This window comes from Rhododendron vialii, chromosome 12a, assembly GCF_030253575.1.
Source record: "Rhododendron vialii isolate Sample 1 chromosome 12a, ASM3025357v1".
In the NCBI taxonomy this organism is placed as follows: Eukaryota; Viridiplantae; Streptophyta; class Magnoliopsida; order Ericales; family Ericaceae; genus Rhododendron; species Rhododendron vialii.
The window spans coordinates 26,052,770-26,067,468 of record NC_080568.1 but is presented as its reverse complement, the minus strand read 5'-3'; the positions used below and the strand labels follow the sequence as shown (position 1 = coordinate 26,067,468).

General features: G+C 38.4%; 2 protein-coding genes across 2 annotated transcripts; both read left to right on the top strand.

Moving 5' to 3' along the window:
- The first annotated feature begins 6,902 nt into the window (after positions 1–6,902).
- On the top strand, positions 6,903–7,656 carry LOC131310610 (non-specific lipid-transfer protein 2-like). Its single transcript, XM_058337729.1, has one exon. It carries the CDS (start codon positions 6,999–7,001, stop codon positions 7,290–7,292), a length of 294 nt encoding a protein of 97 aa, XP_058193712.1. The 5' UTR covers positions 6,903–6,998; the 3' UTR covers positions 7,293–7,656.
- Positions 7,657–11,834: 4,178 nt separating this feature from the next.
- Positions 11,835–13,819, top strand: LOC131310609 (reticulon-like protein B9). The gene is made up of 5 exons (XM_058337728.1): positions 11,835–12,156; positions 12,652–12,832; positions 12,934–13,075; positions 13,310–13,379; positions 13,464–13,819. Exons 1-5 carry the CDS (start codon positions 12,048–12,050, stop codon positions 13,631–13,633), a joined length of 672 nt encoding a protein of 223 aa, XP_058193711.1. The 5' UTR covers positions 11,835–12,047; the 3' UTR covers positions 13,634–13,819.
- The last annotated feature ends 880 nt before the right edge of the window (positions 13,820–14,699 follow it).

The following is a 14,699-nucleotide window of genomic DNA, read 5'->3' as shown; positions in this document are numbered from 1 at the left end:
TTTTGTTATTTCTTAATTTCTTCAAATTTGGTCTAGTTTTTATTTATTTATTTTTCTGATTGCTCTCATGGAGAAGAGCCTCAAAAATCAAATATTTTGACCAACAGCTAAAAAAATTTACTTGCAACGAAAAAAAGTTTATCAATGATTAAGTTCAGTTATTTATAGAATTATCAGCTGAAAAATAAAGAACATTCTTTCATGGATCAGTGAACTATTTATTTGGCAACGTCGGGGATTTTGGACAGCTGCACGCAGTGAATTACGACAACAAACACAACCCTGAAAGTAGGGCCGTAAACGAACCGAATCGAGCCGAACCTTGTTAAGTTCGGCTCGGGTTCGTTAAGGTATGAGTTCGGCTCGAGTTCGATTCGAGCCTGAACAACTTGGCTCGAGTTCGGCTCGTTAAAATTTTTCAAGGCTCGGGTTCGGCTCGGTTGGGTTCGTTAAGATACTAGTCTGGCTCGAGTTCGGCTCGGGTTTGATTCGAACTTGAACATCTTGGCTCAAGTTTGGCTCGTTAAACTCAAATGAATCGAGCCGAGCCGAATCTAAGCTCGAATTGAGCTTGTCAAGACTCAGGTTTGATTCGGCTCAGCTCATTAAACTCAAGCGAACCCAAACTCTCTCATTGATCGTATAGAATTTGGGAGAAAAATAAATATTGAATTATATATACAACCTTAAATTTTTTTGCATTTACAAATAGACCCATGTTGAATTATTAATTAAATTTAAGTATAGGTTCGCGAACCTAACCGAGCCGAATACCATTAGGCTCAGGTTCGGCTCATTTACGGAACGAGTCTAGAATTGAGATTCAGGTTCAGTTCGTTTAGCAGACGAATCGAACTCAAACGAGCTCTTACTGAACCGAGCCTCGAACAGTTCGCAAATGGCTCAGTTCATTTACAGCCCTACCTGAAAGTACAGGCAATCAAAACAAACAAAAAAAAAGTGGTATTTTCCTTGCATCATTTTTAAAGGAGGACTTACAAATTAATACTACTATACCCTGGATTCCGGTGGAAAATTTAGCACAAAACATACATTTGTTGAAAAGAAAATTAAAACTAAAAATATAATAGTCTGGAACCGTTCGTTACCGACCGCCGACCGGTATTGGCTAGAATTAAAAATATATATATTCACTATCTTTTTTTATGAACTTTTTCCAATGCCGACTCCTGTGTGTGTGTGTATATATATATTGTTATGCTTTTTTTCCCCTTTACTCTACATGAAAGATTAATTCAAAAAAATAAAAGAAAAACCATAACCAAAAAAAATCACTAAACATCGATTAAGTCAGGGCCCCTCAACATACTTGCACTTCTATTTCTTGTACCAAAAGAAAGTCAGTGCCTGTAGAAAATACTACTAGTTTAGGTCAAGCTTATCCTAGTAGTTGGCTGGAAATTTTTTGCCAGTAAACATGATTAATATTGGACCCAAATCGAGCTAGTATTCAAGCGGTCGTTAGTGAGCACTTAAATGCAGTGTGTTAATAATAGAACGACATTGACCAGCCATAGTAATTTAACTATTCCAGCGTGCTAACACCCTATCGTGAAGTAAAGAAAAACATCAATGGAAATTAATACGAGTTTCCAATACGCGAAGTGGGTGTGACTGAGTGCAGGCCAGTTAGTTCAAGTTCAATTTGTGCCAAGTGCTATCCTGATCGGACATGTCCAAATCCCCGACATCGCAGGCCTAGCCCAACCCCATCTTGACTTCAGTTATTTGGGCCGGGGTTCGGATACAAGATTGCCCCTAAACTTTGGGCTATAGTTTAATTGTTCTTCGATAGAAGGTCGGGCGTGATAGAGGTAGAGTTCTGTAGTTAGGGAAGGCTGGAACTATGTGAATTCTTGAACTTATGGCGAAATTCTCATATCCTTGTACATGTATGTCAAAAGTCAACAAAAAAAATCTCGTAGGTTCTTATCGATGCTTGCTAGGTTTAGGGAGATGGACGAGATTATGCATATATCTTTGCGGGCCAATCGGAAAAAATGGTTAATAACTTAAAATTTTATATGGCTATTTCCATAAATATATGGGAAGTTTTTTGAGGGAGGGCAAGAGGGTAATTTCATCTACCAAACTCACCTAGGCAATTGCTGACTAGGGAGAGGGAAATATATGAGAAGTTTATTACTACTAGTAATTGTAGAGTTGCATACCACCTTGAATCACGACTAGGAGAAGCCAGCCCCATTTGGCCTAATTGTTTGGCTGCTTCTTGGCTCGATCTTCTTAAATGGGTTTTTTTTTTTATAATGCGCAACACATGATTGCATTTCAAGAAACCCTTCAGGAACTTACACAACGTTTCCATTCAAATACAATGAGAAGAAAAATAAAGCCAAAACCCGCAACACTAAGGATCGATGAACAAGAAACATGAAAAGGGCAGACTCATACCAAAATCCAAACGCGAGTCTAATGCTCTCTTCTCAACGAAAACAAGGTTTGGGGCACGAGGAGTGTTCGATCTTCTTGATTGTTTTCTCTTAATTCTTACTAAGAGATTTTAAAGTCAAAATTTTACATCACATTATTTGTCTTAATGAGAGAAATTGATTAAGTGTACAAATATAGACCAAAGTTTAAAAAAAGTTCATATCAGACAACGAAAAAAATTCCAAATGTCGGTGTTTTGGGTAAAAAAGACCGCGCCGAGTAGCCACTAAAAAATTAGGGCAAAGGGGGGCCGAAGTACAGTGAATAATACATTTTGTTCTAGTCAAAATACAAGAAATTTCCACAATTTTATGATCCTTTTAAATTTGTCAGCCCTGAATTTAGGAGGACTTATTGGCCTATTTAATCATGACGGGCATGATATTGGAGTGGGAAACGATGATTACAGAATCTTTAAACTTCAGTCCAACCTAATGATGAAAAACAAATGGGATCAATTGGTACATGCATGAGTAATTAATGTTGCAAACACAATAATAATTTGCACAACATTAGACATTATATATTACCATTGTATTGCTTCATTGAGAATTAAAATATCAATTTATACGTAGTACAATACAAAATATCAACATCCATGTTTGCGACGCGGAGAATGTTAGGATCCAGGAAAAATTTCTCCAAAAATGTCTAGGAAAGTGAAACTAATGATTGATTTGCTTTGATGTGTAAGAACTATACATCAAAATGAATCTAAACTGTTCATTTATCTTTTCAAATATTTTTGGAAAATTTTTCTTGTTGTTGGTGGAAATTACAACAATTTACACCAAAGAATAAAAGTATATATAATAGACAAATTAATAGGTTGAGTTGCGATTTCTCGCTCTCTTTAAAGAGATTCAAGCCCTCTATGGTAATAAACCGGTGCAATAGAAAATCTCTAATTTGTCCCCTCCAGGATATAAACAGCCCGATAATTTATCGTAAGGTTCATACCTACTATGCACAAGTAAGAGAACTCAAAGCTCCACAAAATAACACCCTTACACTTTGCCCAAGACTCTCGCGTACATATTAAAAACTCATTGATTTTGAGAGAACAAAGATAGAAGGAAGAATTGAGTATGGAAAAAGCTAAGTATTTTGGAAAAGTCTTGGTATTACTCTAGGCTTTTTTGGCTGGAATTGCTTCTTATATACAAAACCACTCAAGCAAGCTTTATATAGGCATCAGAACATACATACAAGAGCAAATGGAAAAAAGAAAGAAATCATGGTATATTTCTTACATTAATGACTAAATCCACTTGGATAGATATGCTCCTGATTTTATCTAAATTTGCTAGATATATTCCTTGATTCTTCTAGATTTGCTCTTAAATATCCAAACACTTGATTAAATGATGTGATCTCAAGATTAGATATGATCTTGCAAGTGGATATTCAAATAAATGCTAAGATATATGCCTCCCACACAGATATACACGTGACATATAAAAGTCTAGTACCAAAAAATATACAAAATTTAATATTAAAATAATATATTTCCAACGCTTGTAAATCATTACCCAACGCGGATTCATTGCAACACCCACCACCGAAAGACACAAGAGTGGTGGCGGTGGTGGAATTGTGGGCCATCCATGCTATTGAAATTAGAAGGTATGTGAAACCCATTGCTGCAATAATAAGAATAATGAGTACCTCGTGCATTTGGGAGTCGGCAGTCGGCACGATCGACTTCCTGAGTTTTCTTCAACTCCACTAGGGATCATCATAATGTAATATGCGAGGACTGAGGAGTGGGAGTGGGAGTGGGAATGAGAGTGAGAGTGAGGGTGAGGAGGCTACGTGGGAGGGGGATTGAGGAGTCGATGAAACAAAAGTACTTACTTTTTTTCATCGGGTGAATTCTATTTATGATGCCGAGCGAGATCCCCACAAAGTGGTGCAGAGCAGTCGATTCGGCCGTTCATCTTAGTAAAAACGGCTCGTAATGAATTTGAACACATATAAATCTGAATTGTCCATTGGTCGGTTAACATCCGAGCCGTCGATTGCCAAGATGAGCAGCCGAATTGACCGCTCTGCATCCGCTTTGCACGGGAGTGCTTAATTGGCAGTGTCCCTCATCCCTGGGAATTCCGAGGGTGATGAGGGTGAGGGTGAGGGTGAGAACTATATATAGAAATTGCTACAATTCGTGTTTTTATTTGAGTGTGTATAATATGTATGCTATCTTGTCTAATGGTTCTTAATTCCAAATTAAAACACAGCTCTCACCTTCTGAGAAACATGGGCAATAAGACCATGCCAGAGAGAGGAACAAAAATTGGTTGTCACAGAATGGTAGTATTTCATTGCAATCCCTGAGGCACGTCCCACTCCTTGTGCCAGGAACTCTATTCCGGTCCAGTGGCGCCCTCCTCCCCCGAATTGGTTCAAGTTAAACACTGATGATGCTTGCGAAAGCCGAAAAAGGAATAAATCTAGCAGCTGGAGGAGGTCAGACATGCACGTCGGGCAACTGGATTAATTGGTTACACCAGGACCATGAGGTTTCTTGCAAAGCCTGCAGGAGGCGGAATTGTGAGCTCTTAGAGATGGTTTGCAACTGGCTAGCTCTCAACGTGCAACTTGTTCCACGCAAAGTGGAAAATGCATGGATGCCGTAGCCGTTGTCCAATTAATCATGGGTTTGGATCAACCACGACTTATTAATTCCAAGTAAATCTTATACATGATTGCAAATTCTTGATAAATAAGTGGAGAAAATTTATCACATGCATCTACCGGGAAGGAAACAAATGCGCCGATGCTTTAGCCAATATGGCATATAATGAGTACCTGATTTACCAAAAATAAAAAAATTAGAGTGGCGAAATTCTCATGATCAGCTCTAGCGCGTAGTCTTGATCAGGTTCTAACTGATAATCATTGTACACGTGCCTGCCCACTAACTGATAATCATTGTGGGTAATTGGGTCCCATTAAGAATTAGTAGTTCTAATGATATTTCCTTTTGCTAATTGGAGAGAATCATGATAGACTCACGAGGCACGCCAACATGCATTTGGACAGATGTACTTTAAAAAAAAATGATTTACTCCATTAGACCCAGGGTAAAAAGGAAAGGGGTAATACCAATAGGCTCATGTTCCGGTTGATAACTCCTGTCATCTCCGCGTAAGAGGTCAGCGTTTGAACTCTATCGTGAGCATTTAGAATTTAGCGCAATGGATAGTCTCTGAAACCTTCCGTGAACCAACCTACTAATATTCCGTTAATCATGTATACAATATTTGGTGGGGGGAAAAATGAAAGGGGTATTTGGTATAAAATGGAGTAGAATCAATCTTACAAAAAGCCCAAGACCCCGTTCAGCAAAAAGCCCACAACTGACTAGATACGAGATAAAATCATAAAGCAAAGAATTTTTTCAGACTTAAATTAAAAAAATCACAAGGAAAAAAAAAAAAAAAAAAGAGGAGAAGTGCTGCTTCTTTTTTTCATTCTTTTTGTAAGAAGAGTGTTGTAAAGTTCAGTTTTCATAAAATTTGCTGCGGATGTCTTTAACTTTTTTTTCAAACAATTTTCATCAACAGTCCATTTTGATTGGAAGATTATTAGGAGTATTTGTGCCAATTCATTATAACTCCATGAGAATGAAAAATGCTAAAGAAATAATGAAGTAGATTCTACTACGCAAATGTGGTCATTAGTGAAATTACGTGAATAAGTTAATACTAGTTTGAACCGTAGGGGTTCGCCTAGTGGTCAAGATTGCTTTGGCTCAGATTCGAAATCTCTCTTATCAACTCTTTTGGAGCCACCTATACAGAGTTGTTTTGCTAAGGCTTTAATTTTGGGTCCCAAAATTAGTGGGAGGTGGGATTGATTTTCAGAATTAGTCGAGCTGCCCGTGAGCTAGGCCGGACACTTGACTTATCAAAACATTAATGGTTTGATTAAAAAATTTTGTTTCGAACAGGAAATGATCGGTATAGACTTTTTCCAGAAATAAGGGCGAGGATATGAAAGATTTTGCTGGTGGTTTCATCTATCGGCATGACGGCATATTTCCAGAGGGACCCACAACAACAATTCACATTTTAGTCTAACCCAAACACGATGACTAGAAAATTCATTTCGCTTTACCCGGGTCACTTGCCCCTTTTTCTTTGGGTGCAAACAAGTCGAGCTTTGTAGTGTTCGAACTCGACTCATTACTAAACGAGCATAAAATTCGAGCTCGATTCGTTTGTAAGCAAACCGAGTCCTTAATTTTTGAGAGAGCCGACCTTCAGTGTATTGAGCTCGGCTCGTTTACTATTCGAGCTTAAAATTAAACTCGAGTTTATCTCGATTACTAGACGAATCGAGCGGAGCCGCAAGCTACTCGTGACCAGCTCGGTTGGTTCAAGAGTTGTCTATAAATTGAGACAAAACCCAAGTCAAATACACCACGCATCCACTCTCTCTCTCTCTCTCTCTCTCTCTCTCTCTCTCTCTCTCTCTCTCTCTCTCTCTCTCATATTTTGGGCATCCATTCGTCAAAAAAAATGAAGGCATCATACAATATGGCGGTGATGGGAGTAGTACTAGTGGTGTTTCTGGTTTTGGCGTGTGAAACAGAGGTGTCAATGGCTGTGACATGCACCCCAACAGAGCTGAGTCCATGCGTGACCGCGATCACGTCAGGGAAGCCCCCTTCGAAGCTCTGCTGCACCAAGATCAAACAGCAAAAGCCCTGCCTTTGCCAGTACATTAAGAACCCCAACCTCAAGAAGTTCGTTACTTCTCCCAATGCCAAGAAAGTCGCTTCCACTTGTGGGGTTCCCATCCCCAAGTGTTAGAATATTTCATCCCCGGCCCCCACAAATCTCTCATCCAGAGAGAATGACTCTCTCTCTCTCTCTCTCTCTCTCTCTCTCTCTCTCTCTCTCTCTCTCTCATGGAGAGGAGGAATGAGTAGAGTTTATATTATGTTCTGGTGATCCTGATACAGGTAATTGTGTGGGGAGTAAATTGTAGTGTAATGAATAAGTGGACTCTGTCAGGTTAATTCTGGTGGTATTTCCAATTATAGTACAATGTTTGGTTGTTATTATTAATCATGGCTGTATTACCCCCCCTAAAGTCTCTGAATATATGAAGATCTAAGTTTATTAGAACGAGATCAAGGATCTATAAAGGTATCAAATTCACCCTTTCGCGGAAGGCTAGTGTTGAACTTGTTTTGGAGTAATTTGTTTAGCGCGGCTCATTTGTAGTTGTGTCATGCCATTATCGTGTACGTCATTTAGAAAAATTTGACGTCTGAGTTTGTAGACACGCTGCAATTTGTCACGTGTCATGCTCCTGTCCAATCAAGTCTTTCAAAACCAGAAAATTGCAAGAAAAATTCTTACCATATTATTTGTATCGTGTCGTGCCAACTTTCAAACCTGCGTGCCTGTACTAGTCATGGCCTAATTGACACCTTAAACATCTACAATCATAAAATTGACTATTGCCTACGTTTTATTTATATTTACTTTTTTCCACTTTCTCATATAAATTCGTTATGTGGAGCCAGAGAACCAACACATCAGTATCTGAATAGTCGATGATGCAAGAAAGTTGGTCAAAGAGAATAATATATTACAAAAAAAAATGGTGACGGATAAAGATATAAAACTTTAATAAATTTTATATAAATAAAACCATTAATCGTTAAAAAAATGCATAACATAGGTCAAAAGGTATATACCATTTATGTGGTGTCTCCATAACTTTCTTTGGAAATCATTTCTCATTACTAGGGCTGCAAATGAACAGAGCTGCAAACGAGCCGCTCGAGACTTGACTCAGTAAAAGTTCGTTCGAGCTCGACTCGAGATATAAATAAACAAGCTCAAACTTAAATTCTAGGCTCGTTTCGTTATCAAGTCGAGCACAAGCCAATAGAGGCTCAACTCGAGTTGGCTCGCAAGTCAAGACTTAGTAGACTTTTTACATTAATTACCACAATTAGCATTAGCATTTTGATACCTTCATGTAGGATTCTTACAAAAACACATTGCATGTTGTTATTATTCTAAAATTGAGATTATTTTCTTATAGAGTATAGGAAAATAAAAGATATATACCTTCACAATCAAAATATTTTTGGTTGTATTAGGCTTATGCAAGGAAATATGTGTGTGTGTGTGTGTGTGTGTTGTTGGCCTGTTAAGACTCGTGAACTAGCTTGATCTCGAATCAAGCCAAGACTCGCTCAGCTCGAGCTTAACTCGTTAAGTTTTCACTAGCACGAGCTCAAATTCATTAAAAACTTAATAAACAAACTTAAGCATGGTAAAAATCGGTTCGGCTCATTTGTAGCCCTACTATCAAGGATCAATGACACAGACGAAGAAAAGTACTAGTTCAGTCCCATTAAGGTTGCAATGATAAGATTTTTTTTTTTGGGAAAAAAAATTGTGTAATGATAAGCCATAATTCTATGGGTAGTGACGAAATCCATTAATGGTGCACAGATCAGCGTATTGGAGTCTGATTTCATACAAATAAACTAAGCTGCTCACTAATTTGATATTAATTTTTATCCTTGCTTTTTTATGAAGCATTGAAACATTCATTAAGTGCTTACCGCACGTTGTCCAATTGACCTTATTTTTTTTGGAGCAACTCAAAAATTTATTTTAAATTAAAAAACGATTCAGATTATTTAAGTGGAATCTTAAAGTAATTCTCACACGCGGATCTATGCAATACCTTCGGCTCCCATTGTCAAACTGAGTGATAAGTTGATCACTAGCTCACAAATTAGGCTTGTAATTTGTGTAATCAATTTGGCCACCCACTCGATCCCTTCCACTAAACAATCCACGTACCAACGCGTGCATCTGTTATTGTCAGTACTCAATCAACTACTAGTAGTATAATATTTGTAACTTTTTTTCATAAAATGCGGCCACTTTCTTGAGAAAAGGCAAATTACACTTGTCAATTTTACTATTTATATTAAGGTCATTAGTGAGATATATATACTTCAAATCAAGAAACCTTTTGTTTTTCTCTCTCACTAAGAGCAACTTCATTTGACTCTTTGAGAAGAAAAAAAATTATATTTAAGGGTGTGCTTTACCACTTGGTGCATTCACGGAGTGAGCTCATGTGCCCTACAGTGCTCTTGGACGGACCTCGGAGCACCAAGTAGCGGTGCTTGTAAGACAAAGTATTGTCTTGACGAGGAGGAAGGATTTCCTGAAATAATTACCACGTGACGAGCCAAAGTATTGTCACCGACCACTTATCAGTCATCGTTCCCAGATCTGCCTCAGAACCTTGGGCACATGCAGCCAAACATAAACGGGCTGGTAATACCACATCAGCACGCCACGTGTTATCATTGTTTCATAAATTAGTTTCTCAACGGAGGAGGGACTGGGAAAGGCGACTACCTTAATTGCCAAAAAATTTCAAATTTCAATTATTGTTCTGTTTTATGCTTATAAAACTTAGTTCTTTGTGCAATGGTGGCTGCAGAATGTTAGCTCACCAGTGAACAAAAATGTTTTCAAAAAATTGTGTATGCACTATGATTGAAAACTTGGCCTAGTTTTTTTTTTTTTTTTTTTTTTGTGTTGAGCTATATGATCTAACTCACAAATTTAAGAATTTTCATTTACTCCGACTTTGTGTGATTGATCTTGTCCAGACAATATTAAAAAAAAATCAAACTATAAATAAAATATGTAGCATGCAGTACACTTTTTGAATCCAGGATATTGAACCCCTCAGACCTTGCTATGGATGGATGCCTGTCTTAATGGGTTATTCAAATTATTTTGGCTGACCACCTAATAAAAACTAGAGACTCACAAAAATCTAGAATCCACCACAAGTACATCCACCTCTTGAAGCAAGGTTTTAAATAGCATTAGCTAGCGGACCACATAACGGTAACTCTAGTGGTGTAGCCGTTGCAGAAGTAACATACTTGACGGATCGAAATTGAGTGTAGCAGTCGCAAATATTTTAACCTTATTTCAATGGTAGAGCAGCTCAAGCGGCCGTAAAGGCCTCGGCCTTAGTTGCAGTGAAGCGGGCCAAAAATTGGATACAAATGAATAAATATCGGGAATAGGTTGATACGGATGTGAATTTCTAGTAACACCAATGTACCGATCGAGATGCAAAACTGTTGGAGGGTCGAAAAACGCTACCTTCCACCGATATGCTACATCGTGGCCGCTATTAAAGTCTATGGTTGGAGGTTAACAACATTGTTTTTTCCCATCACACACTTGCAAATTATGAAAAAGTATGTTCACACATGTGTTTGCACAGATCTTGCACATAAGGTTTTTGTTGGGCCAACTTCAGGTCATGCAAAGATGATCAAAACCACTCGGTTTTTTAAAAATAATTCGTTAAGACTCCTTGTAAAAATGAACTCAATCAAAAATGTCGGTAGTACATTTCTAGGTAGGTACATTTTCAAAATTCGTAGGATGAAACTGACTGATTCACCTTACGAATTATGAAAAAACACCTACAGCTATCAAATTGAATTTATTTTTACAGGACCATTAAAAAACTATTTTTTTAAAAATGAGTGATTCAGATCACCTTTGTGAGATTTGAGATAGGCCCCACAAAATAAATCTATGCACGATATATGCATGTAGGTGATCTGTGTGACAGTGTGAGTAGCACCAATCGCAAATTATTTTGGCCGCTACTAAAGTTGCTTATGCATCGCAAAATACAATGTTTTTCGGGGAGCCTAAAATCTCATTACACAAAAATGCAACAACATATTTACCAAAAGAAAACTAAAATTGATATGCAACAACCTAATATAAATGATATTTTCACTCACTAACCAAGTTATGATCGAATCCCGTACCGTATTGGTATTGTCTAAATCCGTTACACTACTACACCTCAAATACCAGCCAGTACCAGCCATATCGGTCAATACTGGACTACTCTTTTAAATTTCTTTTATGCTTCCGTTACCGGACAATACCGGTCGATACTGATAAATACCGGACGATACCGGACAAAAACCCGATTCTTTTTAATAAATGTGTATATCATACTAATAAATTCTTTTATGTAGAAAAATAACACTAATAATGATAAATCCGAAACGGTACCAGGTATTTTTCTGGTACCCGTACCAGTAGGAAACCGGTACCAGTAGGAAAACACTTGTTAAAGACTCTTGAGATAGATTCTCAATTGAACAACTTTGGGGCCGGCACTCTATGGCACGTAGATTCTTGCCTAGAAAGGCGCCAGAGACAGGATCTGTTGGTACGTAACAAGCTCCCTAGAAAACCTGTGCAATATTTCCTATCACCTTAGCAAACTTTCTCATCTCAATAAACTGAGATTCTCATAGCAGCTAGCAGACGGACAAAGCAACCTTGGAAAATGCTAATGAAAAGCCATCCCTTTCTTTCTCTCGATGACTTTCCTAGACACCAAGATTAGGATCTCGACATGGTTTATAAACACTCCCCCTACCAGTACGGTGGTATAAACGGCTAAAAAGCGCGGCTCTCCTTCGGAAATTACCAGCACACATTTCGTATATACCTCGTAAAGTAACCATGCCGCATACTACTTCTTCTTCTTCCGATTCAGATGATGATAGGATCGCGAAGGCCAAGCCCTTCGGTCGTCAAAGGCCGATGCGGGATATCCTTGGCGGAGGAAAAGGTGATCTACTCGTTTCACAGCAATTTGTTTAGGCTTCTCATCACTCCTATTCCGCGGCTTTATATATGTGAAAAATCAAGCCAACCAAGAAAACAATGTCAACATTGAGTTTTTTTTTCATGTGTTGCTGGTAATGATTTTAAAATTCTCATGAGCGCTACATCTTGTTTCCACTACGTATCGATGCAACTGTTATATCATCCCACTGCTATTGAAAACACCACAATAACGTCGAAATTGTACGTAATTGCAGAACGTTTGCCGATAGGGCCTTAGGTAAGACTACATTTTTAGCGGACCTTAAGCTATTGAAAACACCACAATAACGTCGAAATTGTACGTAATTGCAGAACGTTTGCCGACAGGGCCTTAGGTAAGACTACATTTTTAGCGGACCTTAAGCGATGGACTAGGCGACCCGATAGTTGAAGCAATTGTGCTAATAGAAACTTCAATTGAACAAGAGTAATGACAATCAGATTTTGAATTTTGCAGTTGCTGATGTGCTCTTGTGGAAGGACAAAGCATTATCTGCTGCGATTCTGATTGGGATAGGGGCACTGTGGTATCTATTCGAGGTTATCGGATACAATTTCTTGACATTGCTCTGTCACACAATCATCTTTGCAATGGTCATAATCTTCGTTTGGGATAAGGTTGCCGACATTTTCAAATGGTAACAATATTCTCTACTATAAAATCGAGTAGAGTAAGTTATTTTTCTCCTCTCAAATGTTCGAATCGAATTTGATATACTCTGGGTAAATTTTTTTTCAGGCCTCCTCCCAGGATCCCTCAGACTCTCTCTGATAGCTCCATGGTCAGAGAAATCGCTGCCTTTTGCCGCGCAAAATTAGAGGCTTTCTTATCAATCTTCTTTAATGTTGCACGTGGAAGTGATTTCGGACAATTCCTTTTGGTAAAACCCGAATCGAATTAGGTTCATTCTCCTTGTTTGGTGCAGGGTTTCATAGCAATTTTTTTTCAGAAACAACTTACGTAAATCAGGAAAAAAAAAAATTTGAATAATGCAGAAGCCAATGCGTTCGGCTTCTGCTTGATTTTCTACTTATGATACAATTGCACCAAAGTTTTAAACCTTTAGGCCACCAGCTCAACCTAGTTGTCCAATATTTGAATGGAAAATTTTCAGGTAGTTGTCACCCTATGGATACTATCAACCGTTGGGAACTACATCAGCAGCTTGAACCTCCTGTTCTTCGGTTAGTATCTACCGAATCGTGTTACTTTTATTTTTAACAAAGGCATTGGCTAATTCCTCAACCTTGTTTAATCTCTGCGTCAAGGCTGCCTCTGTTTGGAAACGCTGCCATATTTGTACGATCAGTACGAGGAAGAGGCTGATTACCTTCTCGCCCGAACTTTCCGTATGATGAAGAAGACATACAAGAAGCTTGATAAGGAGTATATCAGAAAAATTCCTAGAGGGCCTGTGAAAGTGAAGAAACAGAGATGAAATAGAAGTGGGGAGCTTCATTGCTGGTTTACGTAGGAGCAGCCACATCATGTAAATTTGGATTGTACAAAACTCTATATGCAAAATAAAGCTTGCGAAATTGTTGTAGAAAATGGGATAGTTTCTAGTATTGGACATCTGAATGAAATTAACGAAACTGTGATTATCTGGGACTGCAAAATCAAATTGAAACTTTTAAAATCTTCTGTTTCATTGGTCTGGATGTGTACTGGGGTTTGAGAGACCGAAAACTCTCGTTTTTGGCAAAGGCGTGAATGCGTTGAGCGCGGGCATGCCAAGACTTGTAGCGCCTAACTTTTGATGAAAATTCCTGTGAATCTTGACTTCTAACGTAAGAGCGATTGAGTGTGACCCAAAGGTTAAAGATCACAATGTGGTTCATTGTTTACCACACGGTCGTGGACTTAAAATTTCCTAGTCGTATAGGAAATGGACGTAGAAACGTGAACTTTATTATTCCGGGATAATAAAGTTTGGTTACAAGAAAAGTAAAAATCCAAACTACTTGAAGAAGTGAGTTTTAATGTGGTTTGAGCAGGAGGTACTCGATAAACTACTTTGCTGAAAGTAGGAAAGTATGCTTCGATTTGGTTGTAAGCGTTGAGCTTTGATTGATATTAGACCCGTTTTTCATCTTCGATTCTGCTATATATAGGCACTGCAACATGCTGATTCAGGCCTGAATCCAAATTCTGCATTGCACCATTAGCTGACATGTGTCTCATGATTGCTTCACTTTTCATGCATGCTTGATCATGGGCAGTTTTAAGAGGTTAATAGAACTTGAGTTAGATCATGGGTAGTGGGTCTCTCATACGTTGACATGTGTCCCATGCCTTGGTAAAATATCACCCCACTTCCCCCTTTTTGTGCTCCTACGTGACACATGGCCAATTGATCTTTAGAAGTAACTGCCTCCAGCATAACCAATTCCCCTACATTCATGGTCTTTGCTCCCTAAGTCAAATCATCACCTTCTCATGGACCAAAAAACCGTGGGCCTTGCTTCGTGGGCCAAACCGTGACCATGGGTTGCGTGTTCCCT

What these genes read in the sequence shown, in the direction of transcription:
- LOC131310609 (XM_058337728.1), top strand. Translation starts at nt 12,048, where the DNA reads ATGCCGCATACTACTTCTTCTTCTTCCGATTCAGATGATGATAGGATC. An exon ending in GTTGCCGACATTTTCAAATG is followed by an intron (nt 12,833 to 12,933) that starts GTAACAATATTC and finishes ATTTTTTTTCAG; the next exon opens with GCCTCCTCCCAGGATCCCTC. An exon ending in CTTGAACCTCCTGTTCTTCG is followed by an intron (nt 13,380 to 13,463) that starts GTTAGTATCTAC and finishes CTCTGCGTCAAG; the next exon opens with GCTGCCTCTGTTTGGAAACG.
- LOC131310610 (XM_058337729.1), top strand. Translation starts at nt 6,999, where the DNA reads ATGAAGGCATCATACAATATGGCGGTGATGGGAGTAGTACTAGTGGTG.